The following is a 15,674-nucleotide window of genomic DNA, read 5'->3' as shown; positions in this document are numbered from 1 at the left end:
TCTTCCCTTTATGGCCACAATGACTTTACCATACCATATCCAACATATCCAACATGTACATTCTTAGAACAGTTTACAAATTTAAAAATTTAAATTTAAAGGTCAACTTATCACTTTGGGAGGGGCAGGTTTAAAAGTATGAATAAGCAGAATTTAAGTGTCTGTTCCTCAAAATATCAGTACACAAACTATACCTTCTGTTATAGACTGTATGTTTGTGTCATCCCCCCTCCCCCAAATTCATATGCTGAAATTCTAGCCCCCACTGTTATGGTATTAGGAGGTAGGGCTTTGGGAGGTAATTAGGTCATAAGGGTGAAGCCCTCATGATTAGTGCCCTTTCTTAGACAGCTCCCTCACCCTTCTACCATATAAGGACACAATGAAAGGATGGCATCTAAGAACCAAGAAGCAAGTCCTCACTAGGTAACAAATCTGCTAGCACCTTGATCTTGGATTCCCCAGCCTCAAAAACCGAGAGAAATACAGGTTTGTTGTTTAAACCACCCAGACTATAGTAATTTTGTTGTAGCAGCCTGAATGGACCAAGAAATGTTCTAATTAATTACTCTTCAGTAAATAAACTTTTGAAAATAAACGATGAATCTAACTCCCATCATTTATGTGCTTCTCACAAGAACAAAAAAGGCATCTATGTTTTTTCTGTTATTACTATATCTTTAGAGTCTAACAGTAAAGGAATCGAATTTATTTTATATCTTGCTCCGATATAACATTACCTCTAAACAAAACAAACATACATTTTTGGGAAATTTTGGTGTAATTTTTGAATATGAGCTCCAACAAGGTAACTGAAGACTAAACATAAAGAAGTACTTTCATGGTTAGCACAATGTCTAGGACAAAGTAGACATCCTCTGTTGAATAAATGCCTGAATTTCAGTTGTAGATGAAAAGATATGTATTGTCTATCTCAAGGAACATATAGAAACAGCATATAGCCACTTCAGTGTAAGGCTTACCTAAAATTACATTCTCACACTAACATTAATGGCTTTTTTCTTTTAAGAAAACATTTATTGAGCACTTACCACATGCCAGGCATTGTTCTTTGCACTTCATGTGACATCTCACTTAATCCCTTACAACCACCCTTGGCATGATTATCCTAATTTTACAGAAAAGAATACTTAACACAGAGACTAAGCTATGTGCCCAAGATAACATAGCTAAGAAGTGAAAGAGCCAGGATTTGTATCCAAGCACTCTAATTCCAGAGCCTACCCTTTTATTTTTAAAAAATTAACAGATAATATGTCTACATTTTATTTTAAATACATGTAGGGAAAAATCTGTGTCTATCATCCATGTCTTCTACCAGTCTAGTTCTCACCCCTCATCTTACCTCTGCACCAAGAATAAATACCATTATTAGTTGGATATATTCTTCCAGGGTTTTTCTTAATATGTCTATAAGCGAATACAAATGTATATTTGTCTTTTTTTTAATCCAAAATACAGCTTTATACACAATGTTCTACACCTTGCTCTTTTTACTTAATTTATCTTAGAGCTCTTTCTATATTAATATGCAAAAAACTCCTTCATTCTCTTCATAACTATATAGTATTACACTGACTGAATTATTTTACCAGTTCCCAACAGACTGTCATAAGATTGTTTCTAATATTTGCTATTATAAACAATGTTGCAGTAACACTCATTTTGTATATGTACAAACGTAGCTAGCAAATCAAGAGCTATACTCTTGGGACTTCTTGGAGAAAGGGTTTGTGTATTTGTAATTCTGATATATGCTGGCAAAATAACCCTCATAAGGGTTTATCAATTTACACTAACAACCTATGAACACTTATTTACTGACAGCCTCACTATACAGAGATGGTACCCCAGTCATACACAGTCTTCTGCATTTCTCTTAGTATGAATGAGTCTGAAGAGTATTCACTGTTTAAAAGTCATTTGTATTTCCTTTTCTGTGAAGTGCCTCTTCCTATCCTTTGCCCATTTTGCTACTGTCTTCTCCTTATCTCATCAATTTCTAGGAGTGCTTTATATCTCGGAGACTTGCATTTTGATTTCAATATAAATATTAAAATTCATAAATATTTCCTATTTGTCTTTTAACTTTTACAGTGACTTCTACATAGCAAAATTATTTTTACTTCCATGCAGTTTACTTTATCTTTTCACAATTCAGAAAGGATTTCCTGACTCCAAAATAATTTTTAAAAAATTAGTCCATGTTTTCTTTGAGCACATTTATCATTGTAGCCTTTACATTTAAATATGTGATTCATTTGGAATTTATCCAATACATACATGGCGTGAGGTATTAATCCAACTTTTTTATTCCCTAGATGATGCTCCTACTTATACCAAGATCATTTATTGACTATCCCTCACTTGAATTTTTTTCTCCGTTGATTATAAGTTTATGTCTGGTCTTTCTATTCTATTTTATTTAATATGTTTATTTGTGGGGCAGTTTTAACTACCAAGGCTTTAAAATTAAAATATGTTACTATCTATTTATATATATATATATATATTTCGCTCTCGTTTTTCAGAGTTTTCCTGGCTACATTGGTTTATTTTTTCCATATGAACTAGAGAATCCATTTGTCGAGTTCCTGGGGTGGGGGGGAACACTTGCTATTTTTATTAGGATCATATCAAACTGATATTAATTTTAGAGAAACTGACAGGTCTATGTAGGTTGAGTATTCCTACCCACAAATGTGGTTTCAATTTTTCAAGTTTTTTCTATCCCTCATAGGTGCTTTCAAGTCTTCTTCATATTATGTCTCACACATTTCTTAGGTTATGCCTAAGTCATTTTGTCTTTTTCTTGGTATTGTAAATGCTGCCTTTGCTTTGATTGTTGACATCTAATTGAATCTCGTTTCCACTAAGTTTTGTTTTTTAATTGAGGTGTAGTTGATTTACAATATTATCTAAGTTTCAAGTGTACAACATAGTGATTCACAATTTTTAAAGATTACACTCCATTTATAGTTATAAAATACTGGCTACATTCCCTGTGCTGCGCAATATATCCTTATAGCTTATTTACTTAATACATAGTAGTGCCTCTTAAATTCCCTACCCCTATCTTGCCCCTCCTTCCTTCCCTCTCCTCACCTGTAACCACTAGTTTGTGCTCTGTACCTCTGTTTCTTTTTTGTTATCTTCACTAGTTTGTTTTATTTTTTAGATTCTAGAACTTATAGGTAAAGCACCTAAACTTTCCTCCAGTTGTCTTCAGAAACTCCTAATTCTGCTCCTTAGGGTCTCTTTTAGCCTTACCCTATCCCTTCCTCACTTTCATTTCTCTTTCACAGAAGCAACATCATTCTCTCAGAGGGCACATTTCCCAGGGGCTCTTGCCTACATACCAGCACATATACAATTTATAGTTACAATTATTTCAGCTATTAGTGAAATCAAGAACTTCTATGTGACTGCATCTTATGATTTCAAAACCTTTGTTTCCTTGGGGACTTCCCTGGTGGCGCAGTGGTTAAGAATCTGCCTGCCAATGCAGGGGACACAGGTTTGAGCCCTGGTCCAGGAAGATCCCACATGCCGCGGAGCAACAAAGCCCATGTGCCACAACTACTGAGCCAGCACTCTAGAGCCCGCAAGCCATAACTACTGAGCCTGCGCTCTAGAGCCCACGAGCCACAACTACTGAGCCTGCGCTCTAGAGCCCACGCGCCACAACTACTGAAGCCCGCCCGCCTAGAGCCCGTGCTCCGCAACAAGAGAAGCCACCGCAACGAGAAGCCCGCGCACTGCAACGAAGAGTAGCCCCCGCTCGCTGCAACTAGAGAACGCCCGGGTGCAGCAACGAAGACCCAATGCAGCAAATATAAATAAAATAAATAATTTTTTTTTTAATGATGAAAGGTTAAATAATCATTAAAATATCCCTAAACAGTATTTTAAAACCATGGGGAAATATTTACTAAAATGTTATTCAATTATTACTGAAAAAAAAAAGTTGAGAAAGAAGAACATATTCCCAGTCCATAATCAGAAACATATATGAGTATAGAAAAACTGTCAAATGACAGCAGTATTTATCTGTGCATGATGGTATTATGATTGATTTTTATTTTCCCTATATTTCCTGATTCCCCTCCCAAGAATATGTAATAAGGGACTTCCCTGGTGGCGCAGTGGTTAAGAATCCGCCTGCCAATGCAGGGGACACGGGTTCAAGCCCTGGTCTGGGAAGATTTCACATGTCGTGGAGCAACTAAGCCCGTGTGCCACAACTACTGAGCCTGCGCTCTAGAGCCCCCAAGCCACAACTACTGAAGTCCGTGTGCCTAGAGCCTGTGCTCCACAGCAACAGAAGCCACCACAATGAGAAGCCCGTGCACTGCAACGAAGAGTAGCCCCCACTCACCGCAGCTAAAGAAAGCCCTCATGCAGAAACGAAGACCCAACGTAGCCAAAAATAAAAATAAATAAGTTTTAAAAAAAGAATATGTAATAAAACTATGAAAAACTAAAAATGTGTTATTTCAGAATAGTATGACACCCAGCAAAGGAATAAAATGAAACTAAACTTAGATGTTAATAAAGAAATAAGGTATTTTAAAATAACGTGAAAAACACATTACTAAAGAATTACAGAATGTTTTCCTTATGGCCAAGAAAAGCTAAAATAAAATTCTGCCATACTAGAACTGAAGAAAAAAGAGTAATTCCAGGTAAATAAAATATTATGGTTTAAAGAAAGCCACCAAAATTCAAGAAATTTCCCTTTTAACAAAATTAACTCCAGTAATACAACTGTACACAGCACAGATTTTTCTAGCATATAAAGTAATCACAACAATTCGTTAAGATATAAAAATAATTATTGCCTTTTAAGTTCCATCAGCATGGGGAAAAAAAAAAGCCATAGAAGCTGAAACAAGATAAACCATGGACTTTTTAATATGGATTCCTTATTAATGTTTCCCACTTTTCTACTCACTTAACACAATCCTAGTCCAAAGAAACCCTATAACAATGGCTGAATACATTTTCTCTATTAGTTTTAATATGTATCCCAAGTACCTGATATGCCTTACCGCCTAGGAAATCTTAATATCTATGAAGTGAGACTTGATTTATTTCTTCAAAGCAATTTTAAAAATACATGGGGTTTGTGAGAAATGAGCTTTAACAACAGTGCTACACTCATATGACATATCGGGGACATGCAACCCAAAGAATACAGTCGGCCCTCCTTATCCGTGAGTTCCGCATCTCAGCATTCAACCAACACATGGATGGAAAATACAGCTGACCCTTGAACAAGATGGGTTTGAACTGCAAGGATCCACTTACACATCGGTTTACTTCAATAAATATAATGCCTGTATTTTCATTTTACAGATCTTTGTGTAAGGGAAAGTTTATGCTCAGAGATCACAAAATGTGTAATATAAAACTAGGGTTTGAGTTCTGATTCTATCCAAACTGTTTCAGCTTCTTGCCCTTGGGTGAGTCACTTTCAATCCCTTTGTTTTTAAGGCAAAGATAGCAGTATGGAGCCTTTCACTTGCATGGGGGATCAGTACCCCTAACACCCATGTTGTTCAAAGGTCAACTGTATTTGGGGAAAAAAAAAAAAAATTCCAGAAATTTCCAAAAAGCAAAACTTGAATTTCCCATGCCAGCAGCTATTTACATATCATTTACATTGTACTTATAGCTATTTACATTGTATTAGGTATTACAAGTAATCTAGAAATGATTTAAAATATATGTGTAGGTTATATGCAAATACTATGCCATTTTATATAAGGGACTTGAGCATCCATGGATTTTGGTATCTTCGAGGGTCCTGGAACCAATCCTCCACAGATTCTGAGAGACGACTGTACTTATACTAAGGTGATAGAACCTAGACCATCTTGGCTATCATTTGTAACAAGAATCCTGAGTAACTGCTCAAACTGTGAAACTCTCCATACTCCTGTTCTTTCAAGGAACATATGTGGCTCACTTCCAATCAGATAAAAACACTAACATACCAAACACAAAGAGAAAATCATTGGTTCCAAATCAATTAAAGAAGGCTCTATTTGTTAGACTGTTCAGATTAGGCATCTACTACTATCATTGCTTCTCTGTGGGTTAATGGTTTTATAAAGCATTCACCAAACCAATGCATCCTACAGAGAGATACATGGCAGACTTGATACAACATAATTAATCCAAATTCCAATGTTAGCCACCAAATCAGTTGTGCCTGGCAGTTACTATGGACCTTGGATAGTAGCACAGCACAGCATTAGACAACAAAGGGATAGAGAATATGATATATAACAGAGGAAAGAAGACTGTGTGTTACCACAGTAAGTTTTTGTTCCTTTGTTTAAATATTCTTCATACCACACAAGGTTATAATGAAATACCAAAGTGGTATCACAATGCAAGCATCTTGATAAAATAATGATTCATTTCAATAGGCCATCAATAGAATGGCAAAAAAACAATCTTTGCATTAGTATTTGATCTGCCTCAAATAGAAGATACTACTGTAAATAATTCTAAACATAAGCACAATTTAGTGAATAAGGTAGGAGACTGGTAGACTTAAATTTTCAGATTCAATTTATAGCTGTTCACCAGTCACCTGCTGTTTTGACAAGTTACTTACCAACTTGTGCTGCCATTTCTCCGTAAATTTATCCCCTAAGATGAGGATAATTCTTGCAAATTGTGTCACAAGCATTTTGAAAGGAACCATGAGTTATTGTGTAATGCTCTTGAAATTCCTCAGATGTAGGGTCCTACACAAAGTAAAGTATTATTATACATCTCTCTAACAGTAGTCATCTGTTTGCATTATGATTTTTTTTCCCTACCCTCGACACTGTGATTCTTGGGACACTAACCTTTCTCAAAGTAAAGCATCCAAAGCAAGCCTCCATTCCTGAACCAAGTAATTATTTTTTCAAGTCTTCATATCATCCACATCCTTCTCTTCCTTAAAAGGTATTATGAAAATTAGGAGTTATAAAACATAATGAGCTTCTTTGGTTCATTAAGGAATATATGGGATTATCTGAATTTTTTAATCCACTCTTATATGAATAATTTTATTTCCCACATATATACATTTATTTCGCTATACTACTTTTTAAATTTCAACTATATTTTAAGGAGTTCATTTATAGATTTATGTTTTATGAACAGAGAGAGCAGGTCAGAAAATGAAGAAGCAAGAAAGGCAAGCAAATTACTGCTATATGACCAAAATGTTTTTATTGGAATGATCAACAGTAGAAATTACCATTTTGGGCCACAAAAAAAAGAATCAATGCTCATAATATTTTTATCTTCAGTAGAAGAGTTGAGCACAAGCTACAAAAAATTTTATCATACTATTCAAAACTTTATCTATTACTGGCTTTGCAATGAAGTCAGTCTTCAGTTCAAGATAAAACATATATATTTGAATTTTTAGTTTGTGTTGATACAATATTACATCTGAAACTAGAATTCTCAACCTTCTTACACGGTTCCTAAAATGGCTTCTCTTTGAATTTATGCACAGGGAAGGGACTGGGGAGGGATTAAAAAAATATGATGTCATCATTGTATACATTTAGTCATAAAATAGTAATTTTTAAGAGTTTTTTAAACCCTCAGAATTACATTAAAATAATGACGTAAACTAGTTTCCTCCTTGAATAAATATTCCTCTACCTTCTAAATATGGCAGGGGCAAAACTTTGTGGGAAAAAGATAAAACCACAGGGTTTAGAGTGTTCTCTTAATATTTGCTACTCTAGTGGTTAAGCTCTTTTAACTTCAGTTTCCTCATATGAAAAAGAGGGACCATAACACCTGCCCCAGCTAACAAGCAAGACTGTTGTGAGGATTAAATAAGATACATACTCTATTCAAAAGAACTTTGTACACCATAAAATGCTATTAAAACAGTCATTTTTAACAAACTGTATCACATTATTTGCAAATTATGGACATAAAATAGTTTAGCACTGTTTCTAACACAAAACAAATGGAAACAGGTGTGTAAAACATATATTTAGGTCCATGGACACCAAATTTTACCTATGGCTGGCTACACAGTGAGTAAATAATCTTATTAAGAAAAGTACACTTTCTAAATGTGATCTTAAAATTTCCAGAAGCAAATTTGTAAGTACAAAAATAAAACTAACAGTTTATTTAGGTGGACTGACCTAGCACTTTGAAGATTAAATATACTATTTACCTGTTAGCTACGAATTAAGGAAAAAATTGAGAGCCTCTAGATTTTAAAAGGTTTAAAAAAATTCCTATGAAGGAAAAATACATACATGAAAGTGAAATAGATGTTCACTTCTCTGGAAATAGTTCAGAAAGAGCTAGTAGTGACAGCAAGGATTATACATATACAAGAGAACGGAGATGAACATGGACGTAATCTGCACTCTTGGTATAATAAAGGAAATGAGTGAAATCTTCCCATGTGGTTACTAGAATGTCCAGAATGGAAACTTCTCCCAACAGGCCATAGGTCAAATCTATTTACTACACCGTAAGGCTGAGTCCTCCAGTAGGTTACCATGACTCTCAAGAATAGCTTATCCTTAATGAATGAGGCGACCTCTTTCTCTTTTACTCCTTAATATTCAGTATGCTTATAAAGCCAATCTCTATAAGAAAACAATTCTTAGCTTTCTGTTTGCTTTCTTCATGACACAAGTTTAAAGCTCTAATGAGGTGAACTATGTTTATTACATGGTCCTAAAATTCAACCAGACTCATTCTGTTACCCAAAGACTTCAAAAGCAATTAAATGAGAACTCTGTATCTTCTAATTCATTCCTCAAACTCACAAATTAAAAAAAAAAAAAAAGGCTAGAAAAGGAGTGTATTTAAATCATTAAGGAATTATTCCAAAGGGAAATAATTTTGGTTAAAAACATTATTACATTTTCCACTCAATCCCCTTAAATCAAAACTGAGGTTAAAAGATTAAGTTCCTATCAGAGCAACTACCTCCCTTTGAACTTTTACTTTTTCCTACCTCTTTAACTAGGTACACTTCAATACATCATTGAATCTGGACTTCTAGCAATAAAAAGTTTTTCTCAGGATAAGGATTCTCTTCCATAAAGCTATTTCAGCTCTAGATTTATTTTCTTCTGGCTATTTATGTGACCAATCATTGAATTAAACTTAAGGCTTCAATTTCTCCCAGAAATCTTCAATTCTATCCCACAATGACATTTCCCATCATTTAAACTTCCCAGTCTCAAAATACATACCACATCATGTCAAATTTCAATTCTCTCTAGTTATTTCATTTACATATGCCTTAATGCCCAATCCAGGCTCTAAATTTTTCAAAGACAAAGTTTATGCCTTTCATTTTTCTATTCCATAGACTGATGTACTCTGGACAACAAGGCAATCCTAAAGAGGTATCAAAAATTAGGTAAACCCACCCTCCCAACTTTATATCGCCAAATATTGCTTCCAGGATGAATCAACAGAGTGATATAAATGTCACAATGTAATCATCACAGTGTCAGCATGACCACAAAGAAGCCTCTTCTGGCTAGTTAAGTTTCTCAGAACCTCACCTATAGGGTTAAAAGCTGTTCCAGGCACTATAATAATCATTATACTATTAGTGCACAGTGTCTACCACCCTTGTGTTGGACACAGAACAGATGTTTAATAACATTTAAAAAATGTAAATCTTAGTAAATTTCAGTAACTATATTGGCAATTTCTTTGTGCTAGCTTTGTACTTTCTACTGGCCCTGAAGCCTCTGACAAATTACTAAAGCAATACAGAGATATGTTCAGTTATTTCTGTGGGGCATGTTAAGTATAAGAATAGTAACAGCCCCAATACCATGAAAATCTCAACCTGAGGCAGCATTCCAGGCTAAGCAAAAAAGGTGAAGGATCCATCTGCCTCTGAAGCAGTGATAACAAATACATATCAATAAATTACCATTCATGTCTAACAACATGACAACCTCAATGCCTAAGATTATGAAAATCTGATAAGATTCCATAGAATATTCTTCATGAGGTAGAGTACAAGAAAACTAGCATTTACCTTGAGTTTCACAATAATTAAACCTATTGTATTAAGCATCACTACTATTCATCCAAAAAAATTAAATTACAAATCAAGGCAGAAGAAAAGAGATTAAAACCCTATCAAGGAAGGATGAAAACTACACCGTAATTTACAAGTTAGAAAAGTGAGGTTGGGCATGGTGGTGAGATGGTATGAAAAAAGAGTAACATACCTTAATTTAATACCTTAATATCTTATACTTACATTAACCTCTCAAAAGTAGCCTAACAATAGAAACCACTTAAATAATGACGTGGTAAAGAAAGATAACTGCCATAGAAAATACTGAGGTGCCATTATTGTTAAAGTTAAAAGAAACTGTAAATCAGTACAGCTGTAATCTTACCTGAATTTACCATCTTAAGAATTAACTTTTAGTTAACACAACTGAAAGTGAAATTCACATAACAATTTTTCTAAGTGTGGTAATATTTGACTTTAAAATATGTATATCCCGGAAAACAGAACATGAAATGTGACCAAATTCCTCAAAATTCTCATTACCCTACAAATTATTTTAAATTTGGTTCGGATGGCTACCACATAATCAGGACATCTCATAGACACAAAACTTTTAATAGCTAGTGTTATTACTTGAAAGTAAGATACTAGGGAAATAAAAGATATTTCAAACTAAATGAAATCATGTATTTAAAATATAATAGGAAGAACAAGAGAATAATTAGGATTATATTTTTGGCAAGTAAGTGAAAGTAAAAAGCTTTCATCTTAATTTTCCCCCTTTCTGATATATGGAACACAACACAGTAAATTATGCATTTAAAATCTGCCCAGAAAAAAAAAAAGAAGATAAAAAATAAAATCTGCCCAGGGTGGCTGAACAGTACTGATAAAAGAGGACCTACATACTGTATATTCTACACCAATATACTTAGTACCAAAGAAGATCTATACACTGCAGGGTGGTTTTCGCTATTGTTTTACATCACCATAATTATGTTCTGAAACCACAGCTTCATACAATAAGGGTTTATAATAGCAGTAGTTAAAAAAAGAAACCACAAAATAATTAAAGTACTTAGAAGCATGCGAACTGCAAAGGATCTATTTAATGCCTGGTTTGCTTTTAAAGCTTGATAAAAAGAAAACATGGGTTTAGGACTAGAGAAATTGTTTGACATTTCAAACTTAAATGATATAATTATTAGAAATAGCAAACAAAAATTTTTCAACTTACCTGGTTTCTTTCTGGATTTTTCATGACCTAGCTGCCCTAGATCATTACATCCACATGTGTATACTGTTCCATCATCCAGAACAAATACAGTATGTCTGAGTCCACATCCTACATCTCGAACCTTTTTATTTATAAAAAAGTCACTTTTTCTGGGCTCTAGTACAATTTCTTCATCAATTCCACCCAAACCTAGCTGTCCAAAAGATGCATTTCCCCAGCACAACATGTTTGTAATTCTTTTGGTCTTCCAGTTTCAATAAAACACTCCCTTCTGAAACACTGGCAAGTTGGAGGTATCCCTACGTCTGAGAAGATAGAAAAAAAGTTAATATGACTTCAAAGGAAACAATGTATAACTGCTCTTTCAAGTGCTAGGCTACAATAATCACTATGTAGTAAACATGAAATTTATAATGTGTTACAGAAGTACCATTCAATTTCAAAAACCAATCAGTTGTTATTTTTTAAATTATCATACAGAAATGTTTAGGAAAAATACATCACTCCCCATGATTCTTTGCAAAATCTAAATATTAACTAGTTTTGACTTTCTGTTGCCTCATAATAGACTAATCAAATTGAAATATTAAGTATCCTGATGAAGTTAATCTTTTTTTTCCTTTTTGCTTTGAATAATTTCAGTGGGAGCAAGAAATATGACATCTATCCACTGCACCCCAAATCAGATATATACTCTGAAAAATTTAGCCAACTACAGAAACATAAAACCTTGCAATCTCCCTCCAGTCACAGAATAATTAGACTTTCTAACACCTACCTCCACATTAACAGAAAACTGAAGTTCTTATCTGTACTAGAAATAAAGCCAATAATGGAAACTTTGAATTTCCCACAACTTAAAAGACTCTTCCAACTAACAGGCCCCAGATAAAATTACAGTTCTCTAGTTAAGCTCTGACCTTAAGAAAATCACCTCCAAAGATCATACTTTACAAATCAAAATATTAACACTCTGACCTCACTACTAATTTAACTTAAAAACTAAATCAGTGTACCTAATTATAATACAAAAGTATGCAGTTTAAAGATCAAGACTCTCCCCCAAAATTCAACATTTTCTATTTCGAGTGGGAACCATGACTGAAAAATATCTCCCCAAGGCGATCTGCATCTATCTATACCCCTGAGATAATTATTTGAAGATGGAAAAAAAACTGCAAATAACTCTCGGCGCTGCCGAGTTTTCAAGAATAGAAATGCGGACTGGGACACAGAGTATGGTGGCGAAATCTGTAGAACTTTCCAGTACGGTGACTGAATATTTCTTCGCTTATATAGATACGGATAACAAAGAGCCCACTTCATTTAAATCTACACAAATTTTTAGATACATCGCGTTACTAAATAACACAATTACAGGAAGTCAGCCTTATTCCCGTGTAGGTACCCACATTCCTTACACAGAACCTAAGAAGTTTCAAAACCCAACTTTCCTAAGTGCGGGCTAGCAAGTGCGGAAGCTGTCTCATTCCATCCATGACCCATCCATTAAGAAAAGTTTGATTTCATTCTTTTGGGGCATCAGAACCCGATAGTTCCCGAGAGTTCTGCACTGTCTTCCCGGTTTTTGTTTTGTTTTTTTAAGGAGAGGACAGGACAACACCCCAAATTCCAAATTTCTTTAAAAAAGAGGGGTAATGGGAAAGGCGTCCTCTCGCCAGCAACAGGTAGGGGAAAGAGAAGCAGTTTATTCCCATCATTCCCTGAATATGCACTGAGATCAGCTGAGGGGGACCGGGAGAGAGAAATCATCGGCACACACCCAACCTCGCGGGCCGACCAGTCAACTACTGCAGCCGTCCGCTCGCAGCAGCCGCAGAGGCCAGCGGACGAGGCTCGGCACCTCGGCGGCCCTTGTCCCAGGGAGGCCCTTCCCCAGGGAGGTGCGACATTCCAGCCCCCGGGCCAGGGGGCCCGACACTGCCCTCGTTCCGCCCCCCCCCCACCCCCCGCCCGAGGAAACGCTGAGAAAGCACCCAGCGCCAGGCCGGCCTGTATCCGCCCAGCCCCCTCCCTAACGCCGTCACACGCCCCCGAACCCACCGGGGCAACGACTCACCCTGCCCCTCAAGGCAGGAGAAGCCCAGGGCGGCTGGGGGCGGCGCCTCCCGCAAGAGGGAGGCAGCGCAGCAGCTGAGACAGGTCTCCAGCTCCCGGACCCTCCTCCTTAAGCCAGTGGCTGCGAACACCAGAGCTCCTCCGGCGTCGGTGAAGCTGCTCCGCTGCTCACCTCTTCGGCTCCTGTGAAACTTTACCGGGTTCCTCAGAGAAGAGCAGCCGCCACTGCTCTCTAGCCCAGAGCCAGCCGTCAGCAACCCGGATGGAGCGGGAGGGGAAGGACAGGAGGCGAGCGAGGCGGAGAGCGCTAGGGGCGGGGAAGAGTTGGGGCAGAGACTGGGGAGAAGGGAGAGGGGGAGGAGGCAACGCGGGGGAGGGGTCGGGGTCGGCGTCGGCCGGAAGTGAACCGCGGAGCACGCGCGCGGGCCCGCCCACTTCGCGGCCCGCGCGCCTGCGCCGGAATCCTCCCAGGGCACACCGACCCGGGCGCCTGCGCAGCGTGGTGCTTTGCGTAGCCGTAAGAGAAAAATTCCAAGCACAGAAGTTGGAATTTGCGAGACAAATGGAGGTGTTTGGTGTGTCTTGTCACAGCGTTTCAGCGTGCACTAGGGCCTTTTAGTGAAGGAAATCTCTTCCTTTTTTGGCTAGGTTGTCTTTTTGCTTATTGGTTCCAGTTTCTATTTATTCCACCTTTATCCAAGGAGAATTTGAAGTAGCAGATAAAACATCACAAATACGGATATAAAGGTTGTTGAAGTCTTATATTTTATCCCTTAGCCCCAACTAGAGCTATTCTGAGGATGGCAGATGTATTGCAGCAATGATGGAGCCTACTGTCATTAAATATCAACACCACCAGCTCAGGCTTCCGATAAAGTGTTGGCTGCCATCACTTTCTGCACTCTCCCTGGAAGATAAACTTATAACGCAGGGCCTCCTTCATTCAGAGAAAATTAAGTAATGTGTATGGCTGGAGTCCCTGCCTCACAAAAACAAACTCCGGATTTCCTAGGCCAGTCAAGGAGGAAAACTTGAAACAAGGCACTCTTGAAATTTTATGTCAGACTTTTCTAGTACCTTGACTTCAGAGTGAATGTTGAGAACCTAGAAAGAATTCCACAGTAAGCCATGTTTCTTTATCTCACTGAAAAATATATTTCAGATTGGAAAGTGTGCTAGAATATGTATGGGTTTTAGTTTCTTAGGGCTGCCATAACACTATACCACAAATTGGATGGCTTGAAACAACAGAAATTTATTGTCTCACAGTTATGGAGGCCAGAAATCTGAAATCAAAGAGGCAGCAGGATTGGTTGTCTCTTGGGGTCTCAGAGAATCTTCTCCATACTTCTCTCCTAGCTTCTGGTGGCTGCTGACAATCCTTGGCATTCTTTGGCTTGTAGATGCACCACTCGAATCCCTGCCTCCATCTCCATATGGTGTTCTTCCCTGTGTTTCTGTGTCCAAATGTCCCTCTTATAAGGACACTAGTCATTAGATTAAGACCCGCCCTAATCCATTGTGACCTCTTTTTAACTGGATTGCATCTACAAAGACCCTGTTTCCCAATAAGGTCACATTCTCAGGCACTAGAAGCTGGGACTTCAACCACCTCTTGGCAACCCAATTCAACCCACAACCTTATTTCTGTATATTACAGAAATAAGAATAAAAATGACAAGATACTTAAGCAAAGAAAGCATAATTTCAATATTAGGAGTGGTGATGTTGCCCATGAAACATACTTAATTCTTATTTTGATAGCTTCATTGCCCTTGTAGGGCTTTTGTTGTCTTTTAACCTTCAGGACTTGATGCCTCAGAATATATCATTAAAGGGGAAGTTATGGGATTTGGGTCTTTAAGATATGTAATCGATGCTGCAACAAATAAACACTAAAATATGAGTGTTAACATGATAAGAGTGTATTTTTTACCTTTTTAACATTCCAAGTGGGTGTTCCTAATGAGTCAAAACTAATTTCCAGGAACTTGGGGAGTTGAGGGCACCAGGAGCTTCTTAAAACTTTTGTCTGGGAGGTGCCACATATCACATCTGCACACATAATGTTAGCAAGAACTACTACACCCCTAGATGCAAGGGGACTGGGAAACATAACCCCTGCTGAGTTCGCTGGTACTACTTTATACCATAGAAGAGAGAGCATGAATTAGTGGACAGCTATCTCTGCTACATGGATGCATCTCTCTCTAGAATATTTTTAAATATAGGTCTTGCTTGTAGAAAGTGGAAAAGACTTTTCTAGATGTTCCTTTTAACCTTATAAATCTATGA

At 37.1% G+C, this 15,674-nt stretch overlaps 1 protein-coding gene across 6 annotated transcripts in view; it reads right to left on the bottom strand.

Moving 5' to 3' along the window:
* The window catches only part of HERC4 (HECT and RLD domain containing E3 ubiquitin protein ligase 4), a 131,147-nt gene extending 117,405 nt beyond the window's left edge, over positions 1-13,742 (bottom strand). For 3 of the 6 annotated variants that reach the window (XR_009497885.1, XM_059899273.1, XM_059899276.1), the window contains exons 1-2: positions 13,381-13,742; positions 11,301-11,605 (exon numbers count right to left, since the gene is read on the bottom strand). Coding sequence is in view for 5 of the 6 variants with exons in the window: in XM_059899273.1 (XP_059755256.1) it covers positions 11,301-11,526 (226 nt within the window). In the remaining variant the exon portion in view is untranslated. Of the gene's footprint in view, positions 1-6,649; positions 6,783-6,887; positions 6,963-11,300; positions 11,606-13,364 lie in introns of those variants that run through there. The other 3 variants (XM_059899275.1, XM_059899274.1, XM_059899277.1) reach the window with 3 other exon arrangements.
* Between the last annotated feature and the right edge of the window lie 1,932 nt (positions 13,743-15,674).

This window comes from Balaenoptera ricei, chromosome 16 (genome assembly GCF_028023285.1).
Source record: "Balaenoptera ricei isolate mBalRic1 chromosome 16, mBalRic1.hap2, whole genome shotgun sequence".
Lineage (NCBI taxonomy): Eukaryota > Metazoa > Chordata > Mammalia > Artiodactyla > Balaenopteridae > Balaenoptera > Balaenoptera ricei.
This window is presented reverse-complemented; position numbering and strand designations above follow the sequence as displayed.